Source organism: Ixodes scapularis, unplaced genomic scaffold, assembly GCF_016920785.2.
Source record: "Ixodes scapularis isolate PalLabHiFi unplaced genomic scaffold, ASM1692078v2 PGA_scaffold1__304_contigs__length_218370807, whole genome shotgun sequence".
Classification (NCBI taxonomy): Eukaryota; Metazoa; Arthropoda; class Arachnida; order Ixodida; family Ixodidae; genus Ixodes; species Ixodes scapularis.
Window position 1 is genome coordinate 123,286,907 of NW_024609846.1, and position 24,447 is coordinate 123,311,353.

At 46.2% G+C, this 24,447-nt stretch overlaps 2 protein-coding genes across 2 annotated transcripts in view; one reads left to right on the top strand and one right to left on the bottom strand.

The window, feature by feature from the left end:
• Positions 1–24,447, bottom strand: part of LOC115311560 (ATP-dependent DNA/RNA helicase DHX36) — a 93,520-nt gene that overhangs the window by 23,640 nt on the left and 45,433 nt on the right. The window contains exons 14-19 of the mRNA XM_040207760.3: positions 17,825–17,945; positions 16,873–17,016; positions 15,911–16,028; positions 7,012–7,110; positions 3,065–3,238; positions 826–912 (exon numbers count right to left, since the gene is read on the bottom strand). Coding sequence (XP_040063694.2) covers positions 826–912; positions 3,065–3,238; positions 7,012–7,110; positions 15,911–16,028; positions 16,873–17,016; positions 17,825–17,945 — 743 coding nt within the window. The remainder of the gene's footprint in view (positions 1–825; positions 913–3,064; positions 3,239–7,011; positions 7,111–15,910; positions 16,029–16,872; positions 17,017–17,824; positions 17,946–24,447) is intronic.
• Positions 11,223–13,166, top strand: LOC115311561 (ankyrin repeat and MYND domain-containing protein 2). The gene has a single exon (XM_029970243.4). It carries the CDS (start codon positions 11,255–11,257, stop codon positions 12,548–12,550), a length of 1,296 nt encoding a protein of 431 aa, XP_029826103.3. The 5' UTR covers positions 11,223–11,254; the 3' UTR covers positions 12,551–13,166.

Here is a 24,447-nt window from a genome sequence, read left to right on the forward strand (position 1 = left end):
ACTTCCTTCATTAAAAATGTCGCGATTCCGCTGCATAATCGCAAAGCAAAAGTCGAGCTTTTTCCCCCACCTGCAGCCCCAAGTGGCAGCCGAAGGAACTACCGCGGAAAGATTACGTGACCTCGCTCGGCTCTAAGCTGCAGCATAGCGCCCGCTAATGTACGCAGAGAGAGGGAGGGGAAGCGTCCTCCGAGATAGCACACGGGAAGCTACACGGCACTCCGAATGACGTCACTGGGAGTGCGACCAGGTGTGACCCTGAAGGCTGGGAGTGAGTTGAGGGGTGCCCGAAATACCAATCTTTATCTTTTTTTTACGCAAAAACTAGGACACGCAGGCGAAATCGGTTTTCTGTTCTTTACTTCAGAAGTGTCAGGGGGCAACTTCCAGAAATCTTTGACCGAAGTCCGAAAATCGTTGCACCACCCCTTTAAGCTGATACCCGAGATGTGTAAAAAAAACACTTCAACTAAGTTTGTTTTGCTTGTATGTCTGTTTGTTTGTATTCTCTTTTTCCCATGTCTGTTTCTGCTACACACCTGTGACATGTTATCCTCTTGCAATTTAGATTGTTTGCCATTTTGATCATGTATTTGTGTATTGTCATTCATATACCATTCCTACAATGATCCTGAACAAGGACCAGCAGTATAAGTAAATACATTTTAAAAAATCTTAAAGGCAATGTTGCAAACAATCAGCACTACACACACTTGATCTCTGCTATTACAACATGTATACCAATAATCTACCAACAGGCTTGCGTGTGAAATCGACAAATTGACATCGCAGTTCACGTATAGTGGGAAAAAAAACAGTGCTTGCCTCAAAAACACGAATGAGCATCATGTGGTCGCTCTTGGTGTCCCCGGCAAAGCGCCCCTTGACTTCATCCACCAGCTTCTCTTTTCCCTGCAGAAAAACGTTATTGGTGGTCAGCAGGAATTTTGCCTCGGCAAGGACCAAACCAGAACAACTACAACAGGGCAGAAAATGGCTGCGGTAACCATCACCTCCTGTCATCTCCGTGCATGCGTCCTCACCCCGGTAATCTTCATTTTCTTGTTTTTACCAGTTTTTATTTCTTGGTACCTAGTATAGCGTGCTCACTATAATGCCTCACGACACCATACACTCATTATAATAAATATATTTATTTACATGTAATCAGGCATGAGCCTCCAGTTCCAAGTCTGACACTCCATATCATAAATTCACATTTATAGAAAGACTGGCTCATCTCTGTAGCAAGAGGTCCTATTTCTAACTTGTTTATTGCACAAAATTTGTTTTCAAGTATCCCTCCTTTCTGTATTTCTCTGAACCTCAGACCCTGTAACTTGTGAGTCTTGCATATGCATTGTAGGATTCCCCTTGCAAAACTACTCTCTCAAAGGGCAGTTGAGGGAACCACTCCCCTGCTCTCCTCTAACATTCTTACAATACAGTTCGGAGCAATGCTGCACAACTACCTTAATACCCCTAGAGATAGCCCACCTAAAATCGAGAGCAAATCAGGCGAAAATAACGGGTGGGCTAACTTTCAATGTGCGATCGTGGGAAGCTGAAAAAATGCCAATTTTAAGTCATGTGTCCCTGCCAAACTTGTTATTGCAGCGAGAGGCAACGAAGAAATGATGACTACCTCCCGGTTAGCAGTGTTTGCTTATACCCCACCATAGTTAGCTAGCCGCATTCGCGCCGAGGCCATTATTGATGCAAACACTATGATTACTAAAAGTGGGCTATCTTTCGGTGTTTAAACAAAAATTGTGAATCAAGCCAGAAATAGGGGGCGGGCCACCTTTCCGGGGTGGGGAATCTCTCAGGATATTACGGTAGTGAGAAAAAAGGTGGGACGTAGTGTTGCACTCAACACCATCATTTTGGCTTTTATGGCAAGGTCGCCATCAACAGCAAAATCACCAAGCCACACCAACGTTGGAGGCAGGTCGCAGTGTCGAGACTCGATGGCACCATGTAATCGAGTTAATCCTTAATTAATTAGACAGTTACTGTTGTAAAGCTGACATTGATCAAAGACAGCACTAGATACAGTTGATTGACTCGAAGCAATAAATCAAACTTGGGGGGTTATGCAAGACGGCGGGACGAAAAAAACGGGACATTGCCGCCTGCTGCGATTGGTCAGCGGTGTGGCGCTGATCAATCGTGGCATGCGGCGACGTCCCAATCTCTTTGTCTCACCGTCTTGCATAGCCCCCTGATCAGTCACACCTGCAGTGCACAGGGAAGTATTTTTACTTAGAAAGCGAACCTCAGCGCTCAGGAAACCCGCACGGTACTCCAAAGAACGGGCAGTGGAAATCAAGTCTAACTGCCGTATTCTAAAATGAAAAAGGGCAACTCCAAACAATATTCTTTCATTTGGAATTACGACTGTTTTCAGCTAAAGCAGTGTCCCTAAACTACAAGGTATACATTTTTTTTTTTTTTTTTCGATATTGTGTGTAGCTTTATAAATATTACAGCTCAAAGTTTGGTTTCGGGCGTCTACGGCAAAACCGAAACTATTGACGTAATATTTCCGCTGTGATCATATTTCATGCCACTAAAGCGATACCAGTCATTTATTTTAGTTTTGTTTTTGACCGGAGTTGCCCTTCAAAGGAACCATTGCAGAAACTAGAAAAAAAACACCACATGACATTGTACAATAAGCGAAACATGCTTTTTGCCAAAAGGAGGGAAGCTCAGCAACAGAAAGTTATTCCTCCATTTAGAGACATACCTCCTTTCCAACCGGCTGAACCCACGTAATGTGTAAATAATTTTCATCATGGACGTTGCAGAAAGACTGAACATATCAGACGCAGCTCATTGTCCAACGCTAGCGTGTCTTTTTGACCGCTTCTACACGACGATAGCAGCAGCGTGGCACTGGCAGAGCACCGGCAAAGTTTCAAAGATTAGCTATATGCTGTAGCTTGAAACATACAGGCATAAAATCCACAAATGAAAGTGTTCAACTCAAAGTGCTTGGGATGACCCCCCAAGTAGGAGCCATAAACAGGTCTCGTTTGAGAATGTGCGGCGTGCTCACCAGAGGCACCACGAAGGCGTCCTTGAAGCTGAGGCTGGCGGCCACCGTGAGGATGGGGTCCAGGCAGGAAAATATGGACGCCATGATGATCATCTTGCCTGTCTGCGGCTCCAGGGGCAGCTTGGCCAGGTGGTACCCCAACGGGGTCAGGCCCTCCCCCTCGTCCAGCGCCTTCTGCGTCGGGACGGCAGGGCCGGGGTCAGGGAAGATGAGCAACGCCTACCTATATGCTTTACGACCTCCATTTCTGTGTCGGTCAACCATGTGTGGCCAAGATCTATTGGAGGCAGAAAGCTCACGCTGGAGGTGCAGCACCTAGTACTGCATTTTTAACCTGTCACCGACTACAGATACTGCCAGCATGCCATGGCAGAAGGACGGCAGCCAACAGATGCTAAATGTTAAATGTAGAGACTACAGTATTTTCCGGTCTATGAGTAGCACCTCCCCTACGAAATCGGTATAGAAGTCGTGACTTTCTACAAGTCGCACTTCTTTGTATGGTCCGCAGAATCGCTTAGCCACGAACCTACACCGCCTCGTTTCGAAACGCCTTCAAACACCCGGAAGAGCAGGCCGTCGGTGGGTGCTCTGCCGTTCTTCATTTGTCTTATAGGTCGATACAGCCACATCTTGCACGTTTAATGTGCATGCTTGTGCAAGAAGCACATATAAGTTGCACCATAAGGCGCACAGACAAAGCTTAGAGGAAAAAAAATGCAACTTGGCGGCTGTCTAGACAGGACACTTCAAGAATGCGTGAAGCGACACTTCTTTGCCCTATGAAGTGCGGTGATCCGCTTCCGTCCGTCTTTTTTTGCCCTGAGGAATGCTTTCCTCCACAATGTCCGCCTGTGTCCTTCACGAAGGCCTAAAGCATGCTCATCACGTGGGTCCAGACAGCCACTCACACGCTCTGTTGGCTCTTAGTCAGTCGCTCAATGCCTCCGCTGCTATTCAAGTCCCGAAATCGGGAAAGGGAAGGATACGAGTGCGCAGAAGAACAGATGGACAAGCAACAGGCACACTATTGGCAGGTGCTGTGTGGTGTCAAGTCTGACGAGCACTGAGGTCACAGAGGAGGCGAGGAGGAAAGCCGTGATGTTTGCCTGGAGAATGTTCAAACAGAAGACAAACTGCCACGTTTCAACTTTCATTTCATATGGCGGAGAAGTGTTGCCTCACGCATTCTGAAGTGCAGTGCAATCCACATATAGCAATGTATTGCTTATAACGATGAGCTTATGAGGACCATGCACTTATTTTGTGTGGGGTGTCCATTCCAGATACAACGATAATCGGTTATAACGATTGCATTTTTAGGTTTTCTCATTATGATTATAGATGTATTGCACTCTATCCTGTTTGGACACCCCTTTATACACCACAAAATATGGTACTTTCATATTGTGCTAAGACCTATACAGGTGGCAAATGATATTCTAAATATTCCCTAGGTTCTTCCTCAATCTGCTGGCTATAACACAGTATGAACTAATCATTTGGTGGCTAGATTGGCATTTGCTTTCTCATCAACCCCATGTCTTCCAAATAATGCAGTTTTCAAGGTGCCACTGTCATTGCATTCTGCTAATGGGTTTCGTGGCCATTTTCCCTTTAATGCTCCGAAACAAACTATGGCCACGTTTGTTCCACTTCTCATCAAATGCCTCTGCTTAGTTTACTTAGCTCAAAAGATTGCATTAACATTTAAGGAATCAAGCAACATCCCTATCTTTAACGAGATATTTGTTTTTGTCAACTAGTGACAATTGCCTAAAACAAATTGTAACTTTCTACCCAATATTGCTGAATAGTAGAAGTACTGGGTGGCAATCAATGTGCATCTACAGCATGAATTACCCGTAATATGCATGTGTATCTACAATCGATTCAGCAGACCCATTTCAAAGAGCTAAAAAGCTGCCAAGAGGATTAGCTACTACACCAACCATGAAAGCGCACCATTTTCGATCAAAGAAACTGTCCGCCTAAGGGAGGAAAAAAGATACGAAGAAAACTACAATGAAATGCTGCAACTCTTAAGCCTCAGTGGCTCCAGCTTAGTTCACTCAGCTAATTTCAATATGGCAGCAAGCAATCAATTGGCCAGCTCTATCCTCCTGCCCAAAAGCACTCTTAAGGTGATACTCCGGGTAAGTTCAGTGACTTTAGTGCTAGCTATCTACTGAGCATAATAAGTGACAATTTATGTCAGTATTGCCGAAATGGACGAAGAGAGCTAATTACTGTATCTGTGAAAAGAGCCTAGAGATGCACGAGGCTGGTTTAATGTCCTTGCAGAAAACTGTTGCTTGCATAACAAAACGAACCATGTTTCACACGTTCAGTATTCAGTGCGGATTGCAGTTTCAGAATCAAACAGTTGGGGTTTCGTCATTCACTGTTGTTTTTTTTCCACAATTCACACTCACTGGAATCCTTGTCTAGTACTCTGTTGAAAAAATTAATGTATGGGCTTTGCTCATAAGCAGTGCGGCAATTATTTGAGTTGTAGTGCTAGACAGACAGCAAGCAACAAAACGACTTACATCGTTTCCTTTCTGCATTTCAGAGTTAATTTACACGGTCAACAACTCATCTAATAACATTCAGCTCCTGTCTGCCTGAAGGGCCGAAGCACACTGCTTCAACCTTCCACGAATGGCTAATCTGTCAGATGTGGTCTCTATTTTCCACTAGAAGTAAAACCAACTGCGGGAAATACAAAGATTGCCTTTCTAACTACCATGCATAAAAACCTTCACCAACTCAGTAAAACTAATGCGAACTATACAACGGTGTTTCCGTCTACCACTGACAACTCCACCTAAAAGCTGGGCATGGAGATCAGCCCATTTCCAAAGCATAGCTCAGAGATCAATCTATCAATCAATAAGATCAGTTTATTTCGCGATGGTATACACACATCCGACGAGGAGGTTGAAAAACAGCTGCAAGGATGCAGCTTGACTGATGCTGATACAGTAAACTTTCGTTAGTTCGACCTCGGTTAATTTGACTTTTCGTTTAATTCGATCATGTTCAAAAGTCCTGGCGAGCGCCCATACATTTCTATGGGAGGAAAAGTTTGATAGTTCGAACTCAAGAAGACTCCGCGTCCGATAATTCGTCCCGAGCAAATGCGTACGGGCTCAAGTTGCACCGCACCACAGCAGAAAAACCACCAACGTACGGCAAAACACAGGCCCTTTGCTGCAAAGCCGAACGTGTGCAAATATGCGCCTGCTCCTCTACGCCGTTAAGATGGACCGTAGCGAATGACACAAGCCAGCACAACGAATCTGGCGTGGAGTAGAGCGGAGAACATAGCACGTGGTCAAGCGCAAAGACAGCGTGTGCACGCGCGCTTTTCTGTAGCATCGTGTGTGGTCCATCTGGAGCGCCGGAAAGCACAAGTTCTCTTTTCCTTTCTTGTGTTGTTATTTTTTTCTGTCACCAACGGTTTGGCCGGCCGGCGCCAAAGTGGTTCGCTCGTAAAGCTTTCTCAACACGCGCTCTCAAAACATTTTTCTGTAACATCATGTGCGGTTCATCTTGCGCGTCAGGAAGCGCAGGTTCTCTTTTCCTTTTTTATTTTTCTCTGTCGCTGACGGTCTGGCTGCCCAGCGTCAAAATCAACTCGTAAAATTTACTTTTTTTTTTTTTTTGTAGTGCGCATTTTTTTGGTGTTGTGACGTTTAGTTACGCTGTTCTCCGGAGCATGCTTTTAGACACGCGTTTTAAGCACAGACAGCAGCATACCGACTGCGACTACTGTGGACAATAAAAGGAAGTTTAATTTTAACGGTTTTTCTGTCTTTTTTTTTAATTCGATCATTCGGATAATTCGACCAAATTTCGAGGTCCCGTCAAGGTCGAATTAACGAAAGTTTACTGTATACTAATAAAATCAAATAATGGATAACTAAATATGTCTAACTTACCAGTGTTTGCAGAAACTGAATGGAAAGAAACAACGCTTCAGGGGAGGGCGGGTTGATAGCTTTTTGAAGAAAAGTCTCGGCCTTTCCCAATTTGAGGATCTGAAGAAAAAAGAGACAAATGTTCTTCGTTAGTTAACTGGAATATTTTTTGTCTTCACACATGAAATCCAATAAAACTATTCCCTCCCTCCCTCCCCCCCCCCTCCCTCTCCGTCCCCCTCCCCTTCCCTTCCCTTCCCCCTTCCCTTCCCTTCCCTTCCCCCCCCCCCCCCCCCCCCCCCAGAGAAAAGACAAAAAGAAAAAAAAATCCACAAACATTAAAATTAATTTTTTAACAGTTTTGGATGAGCCTAGTTCGTCAACATGGAGCAGTCTCCAAACCGCTCAGGACAAATATAACTTGTCTGCTTTTCCCGGTTCATGCACTCAACCAGTGTACTCAACCGTTTTGGACGAACCAGGCTCGCTCATGGCTTCGTTTGCAGCTCTGCCAACAGATGGCAGCTGGCTTAGTTTGTGGCTCTGTCAACAAATGACAGCACTAATTCTTCTTTCTTTTAATTTTGCTTTTATTTTGTTTGTGGCTAGAAATATGATTTTGAAAAGCTAACAAATTTGATTCTGAAGACACCAATTAAGAAGTTGAGGGTCAGAAATTCCCCAAAACTAATGGGGTTGAGGGCAATAATTGCAGTGATCATAAATATGATGGCTATATTTGCCATAATTTGCTGTTTTTCATGTCAAAACATGTATATTGATTATTAAGTGAAATAACTTCAAAACATGCAACAAAGTAGCGACGAGATGTTTTGGTGGTGCCACCTCGGGGGTGCCCTCCTGTAAAGGAGTTGGTAGAATATGAGCAGATGATGCGCTATGTCAAAGCACGGAGTGGCTACGCTAGTTTGCATCTATGCCGATCAAAACGGTTTATTTATGAAAGAAACATTATTATATTTTTGTGAGTGATCTTTCTAGTGAATAACAGTGTCTCGAAATTGCTTTTTATGGTAGAAAAACTTTAAAATGTTCAAAAACAAGCCTGGAGCCTCACATTACAGCTTGCACGGCGTGCACTAGGGCTATTTACAACCTATCTAATTCTTGTTTTTTTTAATTTGTGGAGGTTTTTGTAGAAAAAGGTTTTGCAACCACCAGAGTAAATGACTTGCTGTCTTAGCTGTGAACGTGCAGACCATTGTGTTGCAAAGCGCCGCACACTGTGACTCAACAGTTGCTACCAAGCAAATGCTCGTCAGCAACTGACACTTAGCTCTTCCCGATTCAAATATGTTGCAAAGAAGTTTGTCACACCACGACTAATGCTCAAAAGAAAAACAGATTTTTTTCATAAATTCTCCAATTGTCGGCTATGGCCCGGCAAAGTCAGGCAATTGACTAATTTGTTCTATCCCATTTTTACTAGGAATTGTTTACAAATTTCAAATCGCTCGCTGAGAAGCGCATCATGCATTATGGGCATTCGGGTTCGCAAAAATACATACAAACGGTACTAATTCATAGCAGGTGCACTCCTCATTTCTTGGGATGCTGAAGTGTCACAGATTTACTAAATTTAAGACTTCAATAGCGTGGGCGCCTCGCACGTTTCGTGTCTACAGGGTGAATAAGCAGGGATTTAGTTGAAACAATTCCGGAAGCCAGCCACCGCTTCTTCCTGCCAGTATTTTTGAGGAAATGTTCGTTTACTGGTTTACAAAATTAAAAAAGGAATCAGCTCAGGACTAATAAGACACCAGCACTCACTAAACACATTGCAACCAACAGGATACAAGGAGTCGCTTTCACTGAAGTGTTTACTAGATAAGCGAGAAGTTCTTGAATTTAGCTTTCTTACTTTCAATTTGACGAAACATTCCTTTCTCAGTTTTATTTTGTCCCAATCATAATAAGAATATGCACCCTATTTGCCGTGGTAGATGTTGTAGAGGAGTAAAGCGCGGGATATTCTATTTTCATCGTCCAGTTCTTTTGTACTGGGGTAAAGAACAGCACACCACTATCCCATACGCTTCGACAGCTCAGCACCAAAAGTTTTTGTTAGCACGACTACACGTGACACTACAAATATCACTTTAACAAATAAATACAACGCCTGAAAGAGGCTTCGCGGCGCGCTACCCAAACATCGGATGAAGTGAGCTGACGAGCCGAGGGATCCAAAATCTCCGCGATCTGTCCCACTCTGTCCTACTTGTGACGTCACAAACGATGATGATGACAGCAGAGAGTGCCCCCCGTAGTTAGCACATTTCAGGGCCTCACAACAGATGCAAAAAGTGGTACAGTGCTTATGCACACAGAAAGTAAAAATAAATGCCACTGGTCCCCTTCCACCTCACGCTACTCATGGTTCAAACATGCATCACCTTGTCGACATATACAGCCCCTGGTCAGGGCTGTCAGATGATCAAACCATTTGCTTTCTTGACCCTACCCGAGAAAGGAAAGTTACCACTGTGCAAAATATTTTCGAATAGTACTTTCGAAAATTACGCAGTTAATCGCTCCGAGATTAACTGCGACATTCGTATTTTGCGAAGTGTTGATTAGGGGTGTCGCAAACTTTTGTCGAACCAGATTTTTAGGTCGAACTTTCGGGGTTCGACGAACCTTCGAACTTTTCACCAGATTCGACCGGTTCGACCTTGTGGACAGTGTGGCCAGACCTTGATACAAGCATGTCTAGGTTTGGAGAATTCTTTTTTAAGAAAAGGGTTATTTTATTTTATAAACAGTTGCAATTAAAAGAAACTAATTTTAATCATTGAAGAAGTTAATAACTTAATTTTTTTTGTACTGTATTGAGTGAAATAACCGATCAGCGCTGCCCTTAATTTATCCCTTAGCCATCACCATCCAATCCGAAGCCAACTGGCCAGCCTGTCGCGCATGCGCACACGAGTCGAACCTCAATACAAGGTTCGTCGAATTTTCCACTAAAAGTTCGAAAAAGTCGAACCTGGTCGAACTCGAACCTCGGCCAGTTCACGACACCCCTAGCGTTGATCGTTGCGGGTTAGCCCAAGCTCAACGAGGCTAACCAGTATTGGTTGAGCGCACCTGAGCGCACCTCGTACCTAGAGCACTATATAGCTCCTACGGAGCAGAGTAGCGCAATCCTTTGAACCCCGTGTTTTGCCGACAACATGGCCGACAGAGCGGCTCGGCGCGAGTCACGTGGTACTCAGGGTTCCAGGAGGCGGCCCGCCCTATGGGAGAATACATGGAGATCGGTACAACACGGCTGATTAAAAAATGAACGGCGAGTTCACACTTTTCAAAACTAGTCTGCCGTGAAGTTAGTAAAGCACTAAACACTTTATCAAAGTTTTAATAATATCGGATGCGTGTGCAAATTTTGAGAAGGCAATTTCCAAGGCAATGGCGTTTGAAGCAGACGATTTTTGCTCGCAGCGGAGATGGGCTTTTCGGGTTGGCCGGAGCGGGTCACGTGAATGGTGTGACGTCGCCGTGTCGTCTGCTGCATGATGCCGCTCAAGCAATTTTTAAAAAAAAGTCAGGTCCTTGCGGGGCACAAAACTTAGCGCAAATTATTCTAAAATGTTCCATTATTATGTCAAAAACAATTGCCACTCCGTACACCCCCACAATACTGAGGAAACAGCGATTGTCTCACGTTCTCCATGCATTTCTGACCGCAGTTGGAACCTCCGGGCGTTCGCCGCTAGTCGCCGAGAGGCGGCGTTCTAGATTGCGCTACTCTGCTCCGAAGGAGCTATATAGTGCTCTACTCGTACCGAGCACCGGTGCACTGCGGTGAAGCAACACTTAATAAAAGCGTATTTTATTTGCAATTTTATGGACAGAACAACTTTTTCCCTCAAAGTTTCGGTCTCGAGTTAAATAATGAGCGAGAAAAAAAATCAAATGCACTCCTAAAGCGGACGATATCTTCGCGACGTATTCATCTATTGAGGATCTGAAACCAAAACTACACGAGAACACCACTTCAAGAATTATTAGAATAGAAAAAAAAAAAGCACTGCGCACTTGTTAGGACATTTATTTTAATTATTTCCTGTCCGAACTCACGTAAAATTCTTACCATATTCGTTTGTAGTTTGTTTCACTCGTTCGTAAAATAGGTAATGTTTGACAAAACATGGCGACTGTTCAGTCAAAAGAGGGCGGCCGCCAGTCAGTTGTCCATGCCCTTCGGTTCCACACATGGATCGACTCCATTCACCATTCCAAAATGGCTCCCCTTACGAAAGGCGAGTTGTCCGACACTGAGAAGGAATTGTACAAGGCGGTCCAGGCGGGCGACCTGGCCGAAGCCCGCACCCTCTTGAACAAGGTCCGCATCGACTGCCTGGACGAGCATGGCATGACGCCGCTTCAACACGCCGCGTACCGAGGCAATTACGACATGTGCAAGCTGTTCCTCGAGTGCGGCGCGGACGTCAACTCGCACTTCCACGACTCCGGCTACACGGCGCTCATGTTCGCCGGACTCGCCGGTCGCGCCGACGTCGTGAGCCTCCTGCTCGAACACGGCGCCTCTACGACGGCCGTCAACTCGCTGGGCCGTACGGCGGCCCAAATGGCCGCCTTCGTGAGCAACTACGACGTCGTCGCCATCGTGAACAACTTCTTGCCCCGAGAAGAGCTCGACTACTACGCGCGGCCGCAGGGGCTGGAAAAAGAGCCCAAGCTGCCCGCCAATCTGGTGAGCCCGCTGTACCACCTCATCCTGCGCACCAACATCCACCCGGTCCGCGTAGCCCTTTACCTCCAGGACAGGCGCGACCTGCTCGACAACTCGGCCAAGATCGAACGCGTGCTCACGCTGCTCTGCGAGAAGCAGATGAAGGCGGTCGCCGAGCCCAACGAGATGCTCGCCCTCAAGTTCCACCACCTCGCGTTCCTGGTCCGAAACTGCGCCAAGTTCGCACGCGACCAGGACCCAAAGAAGGCCGGCTCCAAGGCGCTGCTCGAGCCCCTCATCAAAACATGGCTCAAAGGCCGCGACGAGGACGACTTCCCTGTGCTCCTCGAGAAGCTGTTGCGTCAGTCGGTGCGCGAGTTTCCCTACCACGACTGCAGCGTCCTGCAACAACTCGTGCACACGCTGTCCGGCGTGGAGATCGGAAACGAGCCGAGCGCCATTTCCATCCTGGCTGAGGCCATCAGGGGACAGAAGGGCTGCGATCAGGCGGCCTCGTGCACGGCCTGCGGCGAGCCTAAGGCCGAAAAGCGGTGTTCGGCCTGCAAGTCGGTCCAGTACTGCGACCCCGGCTGCCAGAAGCTCCACTGGTTCACACACAAGAAGCACTGCGCGCGGCTTGCCGCCGAGTACGAGCAGGCGCTCAGGGAGAAGGCAGAGCAAGAGAAAGAGCAGGAACTGGAGCGAGCCAAGACCGAAGCCGTCAAGCAGGACAATGGGACGGAAGAACAGCCCGCTGAGGAAGACGCATCGTCGTCGACCGCCGAGCCGAAGACGCTTCCTAGCACTGAATCCGATGGTAGCGCCGCAATAAAGTCAACATAACGGGGGAGGGGCGATTTATAGTTGCGCGAGTCCACTTGGGCACTAACTTCGCCAAACGGATTCCAGGAACCACCGAGCAGCTAGCCTCAAAACTTCCTTGAAAGGTTGCAGAAACATCCCGTTTGGCGTGCGCCTAGTCATGCTGCCTTCGGTTCTCTTGTCTGCTCTCGTTGTTAAGTGTTGGTTATTTATATGTGTTCACAATGATTGTCTGAAGTCATGTTCTCCGCTCCTGTCAGTCCCACTCGTGTGGACTGTTATGCCCGAGTTCCACTAGAGCGACAAACAACTGACATCGACAAGCCTCAAGCATGTGCAGCATGCGCACGAAGGTATCTTTGGCAGGCTTGCAATCGCGAGTGCTTAGTTCACAAGCACCAAGAAACTGGAAGCTTGCCAAAGGCACCATTGAGCACAAGCTGTGCACGTTATAGGCTTGTTGGTGTCTGTGGTTTCTTTCTGTCGCTCCAGTGGGACTTGGGCATTCGGATCCAACATGAACCCGCCAATGCTGCTGCACAGTTTGGAGGAAGCCGTTCTGGAGCTGTGCTCCAATGCCCACCATTTCCATGGCCACAATTTATGTGTGTTTAATTAAAAACAAAAATTAAACGGAGTGTTCCATTCCTTTTGTCCCAAAGGAGTCTGCTTCGTCGATACGTAGCCACGAGCTTACTCTAAAACATTTCCAAGGACACCTAAGCACTTCTTACGAGTTGTGAATGCGAAAGCATTCTCGACGCTGAGAGGAGCAGAAATGGTCGCAGCGCCGACAGGGAGTGCGGTGGTACGCCGCTGGCTGAGGCAGTGGCAGGAGTGCATCATAGGTGCCGACTATGACGGGGCTCGGGCCCGAGCCCCCCCCCCCCTTAGTGATTGCCTATTTCGCAGATGAGTCTGTATGAAGATCTGAAATACAACTGCTAAGCTTATTCGTATATGTTTCTCAAAAAAAGGTGTAGAATGTGAAAAATAAAGAAAATTTGTAATAAAACAAGTTAATCTGATCTGCAGCGAGGATGGAGCCCGAGCTCCTTGCTTTCGAACGAGTCTCGGCTTTATAAATGCTCATACAGCAGGAGCACCAACCAAGTTATTTGCTGAAGTCTGTATTAAGATGAGCCAAAATATATTGGCAGCTAGCAATTTTAAATACTTGGCAGTCAGCGTCCAGCCACCTCAATCAACCCAAAAATTTCCGGAAAAAAAAAAAAAAAAAGCTTGTTTTTGCAGTTTGAATTGACTGCTGCTTCTTTGATGCAAACAACCTTGCATTTTGTGGGATCTGTTCAGGCAGTACCGAATCAATAAATTGGGAAAGGTTAAAAGAATGGCAGCAAGGTTTCCTTGGACTAGGTATAAACTAGATCCCTAAAGGCTTTCTGGATGGTGTCATTTTGTTTGACTGTGGCGCCATCTATATACATCCGGGCATTTCAACGGATCTGGTTGGGTAAAGGAGGGAAAGGACACGTGTCTGATCCCAACAGCAGACGACAAACTGGCCATTCACAACAATTGGGCAGTTCCGGTTGGCTGCATTGCTGGAACTGCTTAAACATTGCGGCTCCCTTTCCCTCTGCTCTCACCCAAGTGCAAAGGTCTATTAAAAAAACATGTTTCAGGGAATTTAATTTTTTTTTCCTTTTCTTGTACCAAGAGAGAGTCATTGGGCTGATGTTCATTTCCTCGTCAATGGAGATCTGCCAGGAAGGGCCAAACGGCATAATAGTGGAAAGAACAAACAACATCATCAGGAAAGGTACTTCCTTTTTTCCCGGAATTATTGTAAAGTGGAATAACCTTTCCGAAATCTTCATGGATAGTGAAAGTATCATCGGTCATGCTAGTATGCGATGGAGTTACTTCGTCCATTCCATTTGTGTAATAGGTGAACGGCATTTGGCAACTTCCTCAGGAAATTTCGTTTCACTGATGACACACGACGACAATGAGCTGCAAGGTTGTCAAGCGTGGTTCAGAAAGCTTCAGACTGTGGTTTTCAGACCCACGCTTAGACAGGCTTGCAGATAATTGTCATCATTTGTCAACAGCTAAACAAAATTTTCTAAGGAACCGGTAGTTGCCAAATGCCGCTCACCTATTGTATTGCTGGTACGAGTTATCAGCTTTTCCAGGTGAATTTGTTTTCTTCATTCTCCTAGGCATTTATTGTTTATTTCCTTTTCTTCTATTGTCTACAGGATGCATCTCATTTAGCATATTTATAACTACACTATTTGATGGCACCAATTGATATTCTTGAAAGACTCCTTTTCTATGACAACCTCATCATGTTGCACGTTTCTGTATATTTTTTTTTCCTCAATGTTACGTATGCCACAACCCGGGTATGGGTTAATAGCATAAATAAGTAAATAGACTTTCAAATGATACAGTGATCATTTACTTATTTGAATGTCAAGTCCCTAATTTACTCAACATAATTTTTTTTTTTTTTTAATATAAAACTCCAAGCAGTTTCAGAAGTGAACAGCCTGATACAATGCATTTGACTAAAACTGAACTCTCGTGCTTAAGAATGTAGTGTTTCCAGTTTAAAAAAAAAACATACAAAAACCCCTTGCCAATCTGTAGCTGCAATAATGCACTCGGAGTGCCAAACAGCGTGGCACCCTTTTGTCAGTAGATGACGCAGGAACAGATGAAGAGCATGGGTTACAAATTAAAATATACACCGACTACGCGAGCAAGTGGGCGGCGGTGCAGAGCAACGACCGACACAAAAAGGAAATTGCCAAATGGGCCGAAGTTGCGCGAAACTTGCCGATACCGACACGAAAGCAAACTGGCGCTTCCGGCGGCAATTTATTTAGAAGTCTCCAATGCCACCCGGTAAGTTGCTACTCGAACCAACACTCTCATTTCCGAGCAATTAAAGAAAGCTACTCTACAAAGGGCCTGTCTCCCAGTGAAATTCTGACTGCCACCCCGAGGTTTCCAGGTCATTTCGGTATATATAAAGCGATTCAGAACCCAGTTCTAACTAACTGGCACTGCATGCCGATAGAAGGAAGCAAGTGCGGTCACTGAGCAACGGAAACACTGGGTGTGGCTTATTACTTTTACGCTTCACGATTCGTTCCTCGGCATCCTGATCGGCTGTGGAGTGACAATCAGACGCATGCGGCTCAGCACGTACTACACTTTTTAAGCGGCCGGCAACTACAGACAACTTCGTCGCCGGGCAAGCATTCCACGCCTCCATTCAGGCACCGAGGAAATGCCGTTGCGAGCGAAACAGGGGCCCCGAGGCCACCGGAAGGCGATGGCAATAAATAACAGAAGGCATCACGCTGGGTTTTGAAGGACGAGCCGGAGATGTGGACGGGCACGCACCTTGATCTTGAGGACGAGGCTCTCCAGCCTGGTGCGGAGCATCTCGGGCAGCTGGTACGCCTCCAGCTGAGACTCCCTCCACGAGGTGTAGAGGCGGTAGCAGACCCCGGGTTGCACCCTGCACGATTGCATGTGACGCCATCGGCCCACGTTCCACCAGCAGGGAAGAAAGACCACACCAAGGAGCGACTGCGGTGCCTAGATCGCGTCTCGGCCCCACACGTTTGGCACCGTGCGCCAAGGTGTCCCCCATGTAGAAATAAAAGATGTCGCGCGGGGAGCTGGCATGGAATGGTATGTAATATTGCAATCCCGGAAGTCGGTTGAAGAAGCACTGGCAAAAGCAAGGGGACAAAAGCGTTAATGATGTAGCGGCGTCACAACTCCCGTCTACTCCGGTTTCTGTCGAACGGCCAGCCAGCTGCAGGGCGAGCAAGAGGAGAATGAGCATCTGTTGTATACACCTCTGCGGAGGCGTACCACCGTTAGGATCACAACGAACAGCGGCATTACGAGGTTCCGATATTGCCAACCGGAAATTAAGGGGATAAAAATGAGGACCCTGTGGCAGAGTGACTACCAATTATAATAAAGTGAGTGTCTCCACAGCAGAAGACCGATCCGCCCCCTGTTGGGGGCGTGAGAGTATGCCGATTCTACCGCATCGTTCACGAGGTGCTTCAATTACCGCTCAGCAATGCTCGAAACGCAATTCGATGACTGCGGCAAGCTTTGCACTCCCCAATAAGAGGTTGCATTTGTAGGGTGATGGACGACACAGTCCCAGTCTCATTTCCGTCGACGGCAAAGGCTATGGTGCGAACTGCCGAGGCTGGCTGAAAGTGGGGCACAGTACTGGCTGTCAAATCGTCCAAAACAAAGCTCCAATCCCCACACAAAACTCAAGTTGCAAAGACAAAATTCAGTTTCTCTCGGCGGTTGGAACAGCAAGACGGACCCACCTCCCGGCCCTACCCTTGCGCTGTTGGGCGTTGGCCACGGCCACCCATTCGGCATCGAGGGTGGCCAGATTCCGTCCCACATCGAAGTTGGACATCTTGATCTTGCCGCAATCAATCACGTACACAACGTCATTGATGGTGATGCTGCAAATGACACGAGGACAAGTCACGAGAAACAGTGTGATGCGGAGGATTATAAAATCTTTACTCAACGAACTAATGGAAAAGAATCGCATGGAAAGTTTAGAGACACTGAATGTTTGCAGAGTTGCACAGTGCAACATATACTCAAAAAGAAAGCACAGCCCATCACTTGGTTGGTTGCAGTCATATTGACATCCGCTGGGTTAGCCAGCCACGCAGTTTTGAAAATACACATACAATAAGTCGTGTACATAACCACAAGAGTGAGGTATACTATTAGCTTTCTAAAGGACATCGCAATAAAGTTTCATTAGATGGTTTTCTTGCTTTTAATTAATGAATTGGTGTTGATCATTTCGAAAATATAAACAAACCAACTGCTGATTTTAGATTGTATAACTGTTTATATGCAAAGTGCTATTAGAGAGCACTACAGTAGTAGGCAGAGAAAATTTTTTTAACTTTTTAACATATTTGGTGATACGGACCATTACATTTTGCAAAACCTCTTCCATTTGCTACAAAATTATTTTATAGTCACCGACGGAGTAAAAACTGCAGGACATCTCTCTTGGATAGCCGGCCTCCATCGCTCACTCTTCCACCGTACCTGAGCTGCGCACGCACGCTCGGGGCCAAAGAGTAGCCGAAGCGCTATCGAAAGTAGGAAGTTTGCGCCGAAGGCGGGACAACTTAAGTAAATCCTTGCCATTCTAATTCTCTCAGTGACCACAGTCGTGTAATACTCATACCTAGTTGCAAGTCTTATGGCCGAGAAGCAGCTGTTGTGGCCAGACGGGTGACCCACCTCGTTTCTGCTATGTTGGTGGCCAGCACTATCTTGCGAATACCCTGGGGCGGCCTATCAAAGACCCGTCGTTGGTTCACCGTGGGCATCATTGAGTGCAAGGGAATCACCAGGGACGAGCCTGAAATGCAGCGGGCGATAGCACGCGAGAGGAGAAAAGTTAAGACCCTCCTCCAACTTAGCACCCAAACATCTCATGTGCAGAATACGTCGGCGATACGTAGGCAAACTTGGGGAGCATGATGTCACGTGATGTCGAGGTATAAAGTCGTGGCGTTAAGCGACACTGTGTCACATGACCCGACGACACGTTGCACCATGACTCAACACTCAACGTTTCTAGATCTAATCACATTGTTGAAACTGACGTCACGTGACACCACAATGTGGCACCTGGATGTCACGTGACCTGATGCATGCTACATGGTCATATGGTCCATGTTGGCGCCAGTGGCGGATTTAGAGGGGGGGGGGGGGGGGGGAGGTTTGGATATACTGACCTTTCTCTTGAATTCCACGTGTGTAAAAATTTTAGGGCGGTGAAAAGGGGGGAGGGAGTGCCTTCTTAAACTTCTGATATGCTCACCCCACCCCCTGGAAACCCGTGTAACCCGTGCTCCTGGTTAACGCCCACCATGCAACACTTCACCCACAGTGGCAGTCCGCTAAATTTAGTTGATGACAAAATGGTAAGAATATAGCAATGGTAGATGGCTACACAAATCCCAACTACGCTTCCATTAAAAAAATCGCATCTCCACGTGGTGAATGATGTTGATTGGGGCGAAGCTCTGGTGGTGCTTGTCTGCGTAGACGCTAAGCTGCAGCATGCCGAGCCTTTCGTTCGTTTTCATCTATGTCACGCTGCGGTCAAATGCTCAAATGCGTATATAACTACGTTCCATACCACACATTCTCTTTCTGACATGGATGAAAACGAACGAAAGGCTCGGCATGCTGCAGCTCACCGTTTACGCAGACAAGCACCACCAGAGCTTCGCCCCAATCAACATCATTCACCACGTGGAGATGCAGATTTTTTTTCCCTACACCAGCACGTGAGCTCACGAGCAGGAGCCCGTGCACCCGACGGCGGATGGGCATACGGACATGGCTAGCCCCTAAGGAGCTTCGCCCCTAAAAGGCACTAAGATGGAGAAAATATTTTTTCTAATAACTTAGTTAAAACCCACATAAAAGTTTTAGTGCATTATTTACGCCGTTAAATTCAACTTAGGTGGAGGTAGCCTTACTCTAGGCCCAGCACATAACAAAATGTGCCTAGTTAGCTAAGCTCCGTTTCTCGGCTCTCAGTGGTTGGGAAGATGATTGACGAGTGGAACGTTTGTAGTAAAACTGTTTTACCCTGCCGTGGTAGTCTTTTATTCAACATATTTTTATGTCTGAGAAACAAACGATACTATAGACAGAGTCAAAACTGTTTCTCCCCGCTACTGAGAACCGTGTAACTGCCATGATTGCAACCACGGTTTCAGTTCTGAGAGGTAACCGACACAGGTAAGAATTTGCGAGCCATTCCGCTGAAAGCAATTCGGGTGTTCACCTTGCATCAGGAATGCCCAGGTATTTTCCCGTCATTTCACTTATCAAGGCCCTTAGTTCTCAAGTTTTGAGCAATGCACCTGGCTTGCTAAAGCCAACATTTTTAGGTCAAGTTTTAATTGTGCGTAGTGACGCTCACCCACCTTGTTTGTAGATGATATGCGAGAAAACAAGAACAGAAAAGCTGAAAGAACTGCATGTGTATTTTTGTTGATTTCTTTTTAGTCCTTACATTTGCTTTTTACAGCACATCGGCAGATGCTAATATATGCTTGTATTGGACCATGGCTCATGCATGATGGAACACTAGGATGCCACTTTCATGGTTGCATCTTGCAAGCTTTGCAGACAGCCTTGCATGGCGGCGGAATGGCAGACAGATGCAAGTGATGGGGGATGTGGATGCACCGCTTTCATAGCCACATTTAACGGGCATTGCAGACGATGATAAACAATGGTGGAATGGCAGATGATGTCGGAAACTGCCGTGCGTCTGCCTGCGTGACTAGCAGGCGTTGTCAGATGTTAGACAAGGTGCACCGGACGTTGTGACAGAGAGACACTAGAGTCCCTGAATGTTCTCAGAGTACCGGATTCCATTCAGTCTGCTTACCGGAAGTCAATCCCACAGAATCCAGTTCAGGTTGGCTGGTTTAGCCCGAGGCGGAAGTCATCAGTCGGCCATTTTGGAGACCGACTCAAAACAACAAAAAAACATATATACGAAACGTTTCCCTGTTACCACGGCTATGGCGGGTACGCACGGTTGGGAGCTCTGTGATTCGATGAGTTAAGACCGAACGGAAGGTGCGTTGACTTTCTCTAGATTTTTTTTCTGTATCAAGTAGCCGCTAATCTGGTTCGCCAAAGAAGATTGCCGGCTCATTTGCTCGCTCTGGTTGCACTGGTGCTGCATTTCAAACTCTACGGCTCAGACGCTAAGCCTAACACTCGACTTCGATGTGTTTCGAGGCGAGATAAAGAGACGAGAAACGAAGGAAAGGGCTTTAATAAAACCAAACCAGTGTCGCCACAGGCCAGGAACGTGAATTGAAGAGCTCACGCGAGAATGAACGCTACATTGTATGTGCCTCACTTTGACCGCACAGGGCAGTGCCATATTGGGGATTGTGACTGCTGTGCCACGACTCAGCACTGAAGTGAAGCTTGAAGTTTCAATACTCGGGGAACATTCAATGACTCTATAGTCAGTTACAGGTTAAGAAGGTAGCGGCAAATGCCCCTCAAAGGGAATCAGATATCCCTCCGCCACCCCTGCGTCCAATAGCGTCCCACCGTTTCCTTGACGTCGCGGCCAACGCGCGAGGAGGGTCTTGCCTTTCTGTACATATTTGCTTTATTTTTCGACTTTTACTTAGCATTGTGGAAGGCACGAGAGGGAGATTAGAGTTCTTCCCCACCGACGGAAACAAATACGACTTTCGGGGATTAACTTCCCCCCCGATGGATACAAAGGCTGCTTTCAGGGGCTCGGTTCCCTCTCCGATGAATACAAAGGTCGCTTTCTTAAAAAGTGGGATCGGAGACAAGTGGGAATCCATTGAAGCGAAACAAGGAGAGTTTCCAGTGAACCCTTCTTTCGACTGCGGAGAGATTTGAAACGGGCGCATCACACTTGTGGGAGGAGCTTCTCCTACCTTCTTGACTTGTAACCGACTATAGGAGACACCAATCTTGTGAGCATGTTTGGCCGAGCAGCCAAGCCAATCCAGTTGTAATGGGCAGGGACACCGATCTGTGGGCAGTGCTTAGAGTGGGTTGTGACCTCGCTTAACTTGTGTTTAACAACTTAAGGGGGGACGTGGGCCTAAGTTTCAAAACTTTTTGAAAAAATTCATTTTTCCGTTTTGAGGTTTTTAGTTTTAGAAACTAATTATACACCCTTACACTAAATTTCATAACCATGCGCCCAATAGTTACGATGATATAAAACATTTTCAACATATTGTGAGGCAGTAACAAAGTAAAGGAGTTCAATGTTTGAATGCAGTTTTCTCAGTTCCCCTTTTTGCTGCAAGTTTCATACGAAGGAATATTTGGTTCGAAGGTAAAATTGTTCTGATACCACAATCAAGATGTTTCTGAACTGAAATTTACTGGGGAATCGGGCTATCTACTTTATTTTGTTTTACATTAAAGTCCTCATTGAGAAAAAAACTATGCTTGCAAAAACTGACATAGGACAGATATGCATCTCACATTTTGAGGTAATCACTCTTCCTGAAATATTTACATTTGAGTTATAAAAACTAGATAGCCCGAAGTCCCACATCCCCCACTTTATACTCAAGCAGTTAAAATGGTGTTTAATAGCTTCATTTGCATATCATAGATTTCTTAATGAAGATTGACACATCTTATGCAGGTATGTGGAGTTGACCTAGAGAGCTGAAAGTTTGCACAGTACACCTAGATCTGAAGTTAAATCTCCCCTGCAAATTTCATTCCGATGACTTGAGTAGTTCAGAAGTTCAACCTCTAGCCAGTGTCCCCCCTTAAATACAGCGGATTTTTTTTTTTTTTCTGTAAAAACAAAAACAAGTTTTCATTTAAGTTTTAAAAATAAATTATTTTAGTATTTCTTTAAGATTAGGCATGGGCAAATAGAGGATATTGGGTCCGAATCGAATTCGAAGCGAATAGTGATTTTAGCCAAATAATTTTGAATCGAATTGTTAGAATAGCACAAGCAACAAATACAAGATATGGTTAAACTATAGTTTTTTGTATTTGCATTTATTTGGTATTGGAAGTTAATTCCAAGTGTATGCGGAAGGCAAGTTCGTCTGCTCCTTGCGCAGGGGGTCAGAACGCCGAGCCCTGTTTGGCTGATCGCGACCCCCTATCTGAGCGTCGTCTGCTCTTTTGCAACGTCGTCTGCTGGAAACGTCGTCTGCGTCTCTCTTACCTTTCCTGCGACTTTCGGAAGTGCAGAGGCCAGGTTCACAAAACGATCTTACGCCCAAAATATGCGTAAGACAAAACTTGAGAACAAATTCGTATTCACGAAACGAAATTTTCGTTAAGTTTTGCGCAGGTTACGACGAAATCCTACGACAGCTCGGAAGCTGTCTTACGCACTTCTTACGATCAAATCAGCATGGCCGACAGCGTCGCGGTTGCGACGACCAATGGACGTTTATTTTTCTACGTGCGCTTCTCACGCGTCCCGACTTCAAGCACCAAGAAAAAAGTAAGAAGTACTTGAAACAGACCACGACGAACAAGAACGCTGGATCCACAAACACCCGGGAAAAGCTCCAACGGCCACGATTTCAAAGCGATGGCTGCTTTACCTTTCCTTGATCAACAACCACCAAATACGACCAAGCGAGCTCAGCAGATAGGCCTAGCAGGCACTCCGACTCGGCGACCGTCTGCCCACGACCGGCTGGTGTGCTGAATGGAATATGCCCGCGCGACCCTTGTGAACTCTTCTCATCTTATACTTCGATTGCTGACCTCAATTTTAGATTAAGAGGTCAATCTTTTCCTCTTGTTATCTCCTTGTTTTTCGAGGCAACGGTGAATCTCGCCGGTAAAAAAGCTGTGAATCTCCGACAAACGCAGGAAAGGTAAAGCAGCCATCGCTTTGACTAGCAGACGTAAAGCAGACGACATTAACTGCGCCAACCCGCCGACGCCGTTAAAGAGTGGGGAGTCTCGCCGCACACGAAAGGAGGGAAAAAGTATTTGGGAGGGAACTTGCGGACACTAACCACTGAGGTGACCACCTTCCTGCTAGCGAAATGCAGGACACGCTGACCCCAGGGGGAGGGGGGGGGGGGTGGTAGGAGACGAACGGTATTATACCTAGACTGCGGCAACTGCAAAAATGAGCTTAGTGCGCAGTCGAGCTGGGAAAAGTTTACCATGATGCTTTGTAACTAGAGACTGGGGTAGAAGCAGGAAGCATATTTTTCCCTCCTTGTGCGCCAGTCTCAGGTTTTTTTTTACCTGAGACTGGGGCACAAGGAGGGAATATAGAATCACAGAAAAATTAAGTATTTGAGGAAATTTATCAACAGATGCCACGAAATGTAGCTCTGCTAGCACATTTAACATCCTGTCTTGTCTCAAAGCATAAAATACAGCTGCAAATTGTATTGCGGCAATTAAGCTCAAATAATTTTCAGTCCGAGTGACATATTTTTAGTTTAATGGCACATGTTAGCAAATGTGCCTAAGTTGAAAACATAAAATTGACTGCAGCAGAAATCAATGCATCAGAAGGAAAAAAGAAACAGTACATCATTTATGGCTTCTTGTTTCCTGTTGATTCTTATTTTTCCCAACATGATCCAACACAAATCTTGAGTCTTGCTGTTCATGACCGTTGTGAGTTGCAGTCGTTTTGCCTTGTGTAACCAACCTCACAAAAAAGAAAAAAAAAACTGACAGCCACTTTTCTGCATTGACACAGCACGCTTAGAAAATAATTACAAAAATTCATTTTCAACTTTTGGCAAGCAATTCTCTCTCCAATATATTGCCACCAAGGGAAGAGAGGCACAACGGCTCATGTGCGTCAGTTCTAATGCGAGAACGACGGACGCTTTCCGCAATGCTTGGATCGAAAATACTATACCATCGCATTTCACACGATTGCCAGCGACTTCCGCACTTCCTCGTGCCCCATTGTTCAGCAGCGCCATGAGTTGCATAGTGAAGTTTACAGCAGTGTGAAATACGGGACATTTTCAAGATTTTAGTATTTCTTCCGGGACGCAGGACACAAGCCCTCAATACGGGACAGTCCCGCGAGTCGCGGGACGGGTGGTCACCCTACTAATCACCCTCACTCTCGGTTCTTAGCAAACAGACCTCGGTGCCTCGGGACACCTCGCCAGTGATTCCTTTGACTTCCCTCCTTGATGCGCGTCTGCTAGTTTTTAGACAAAAACAATGTATCGCTCGAGTTATTTCGTCTGCCCTCTCTGAAAGGCGAAGTCGAGCTCGCTCGACTTCCGAAAGTCTCACGAAAGGTAAGACAGACGCAGACGACGTTGCGAGCAGACGACGTTGCAAAGGAGCAGACG

Bases quoted from the DNA above. Each gene is read 5' to 3' on its own strand.
- LOC115311561 (XM_029970243.4), top strand. From the start codon at position 11,255: ATGGCTCCCCTTACGAAAGGCGAGTTGTCCGACACTGAGAAGGAATTG.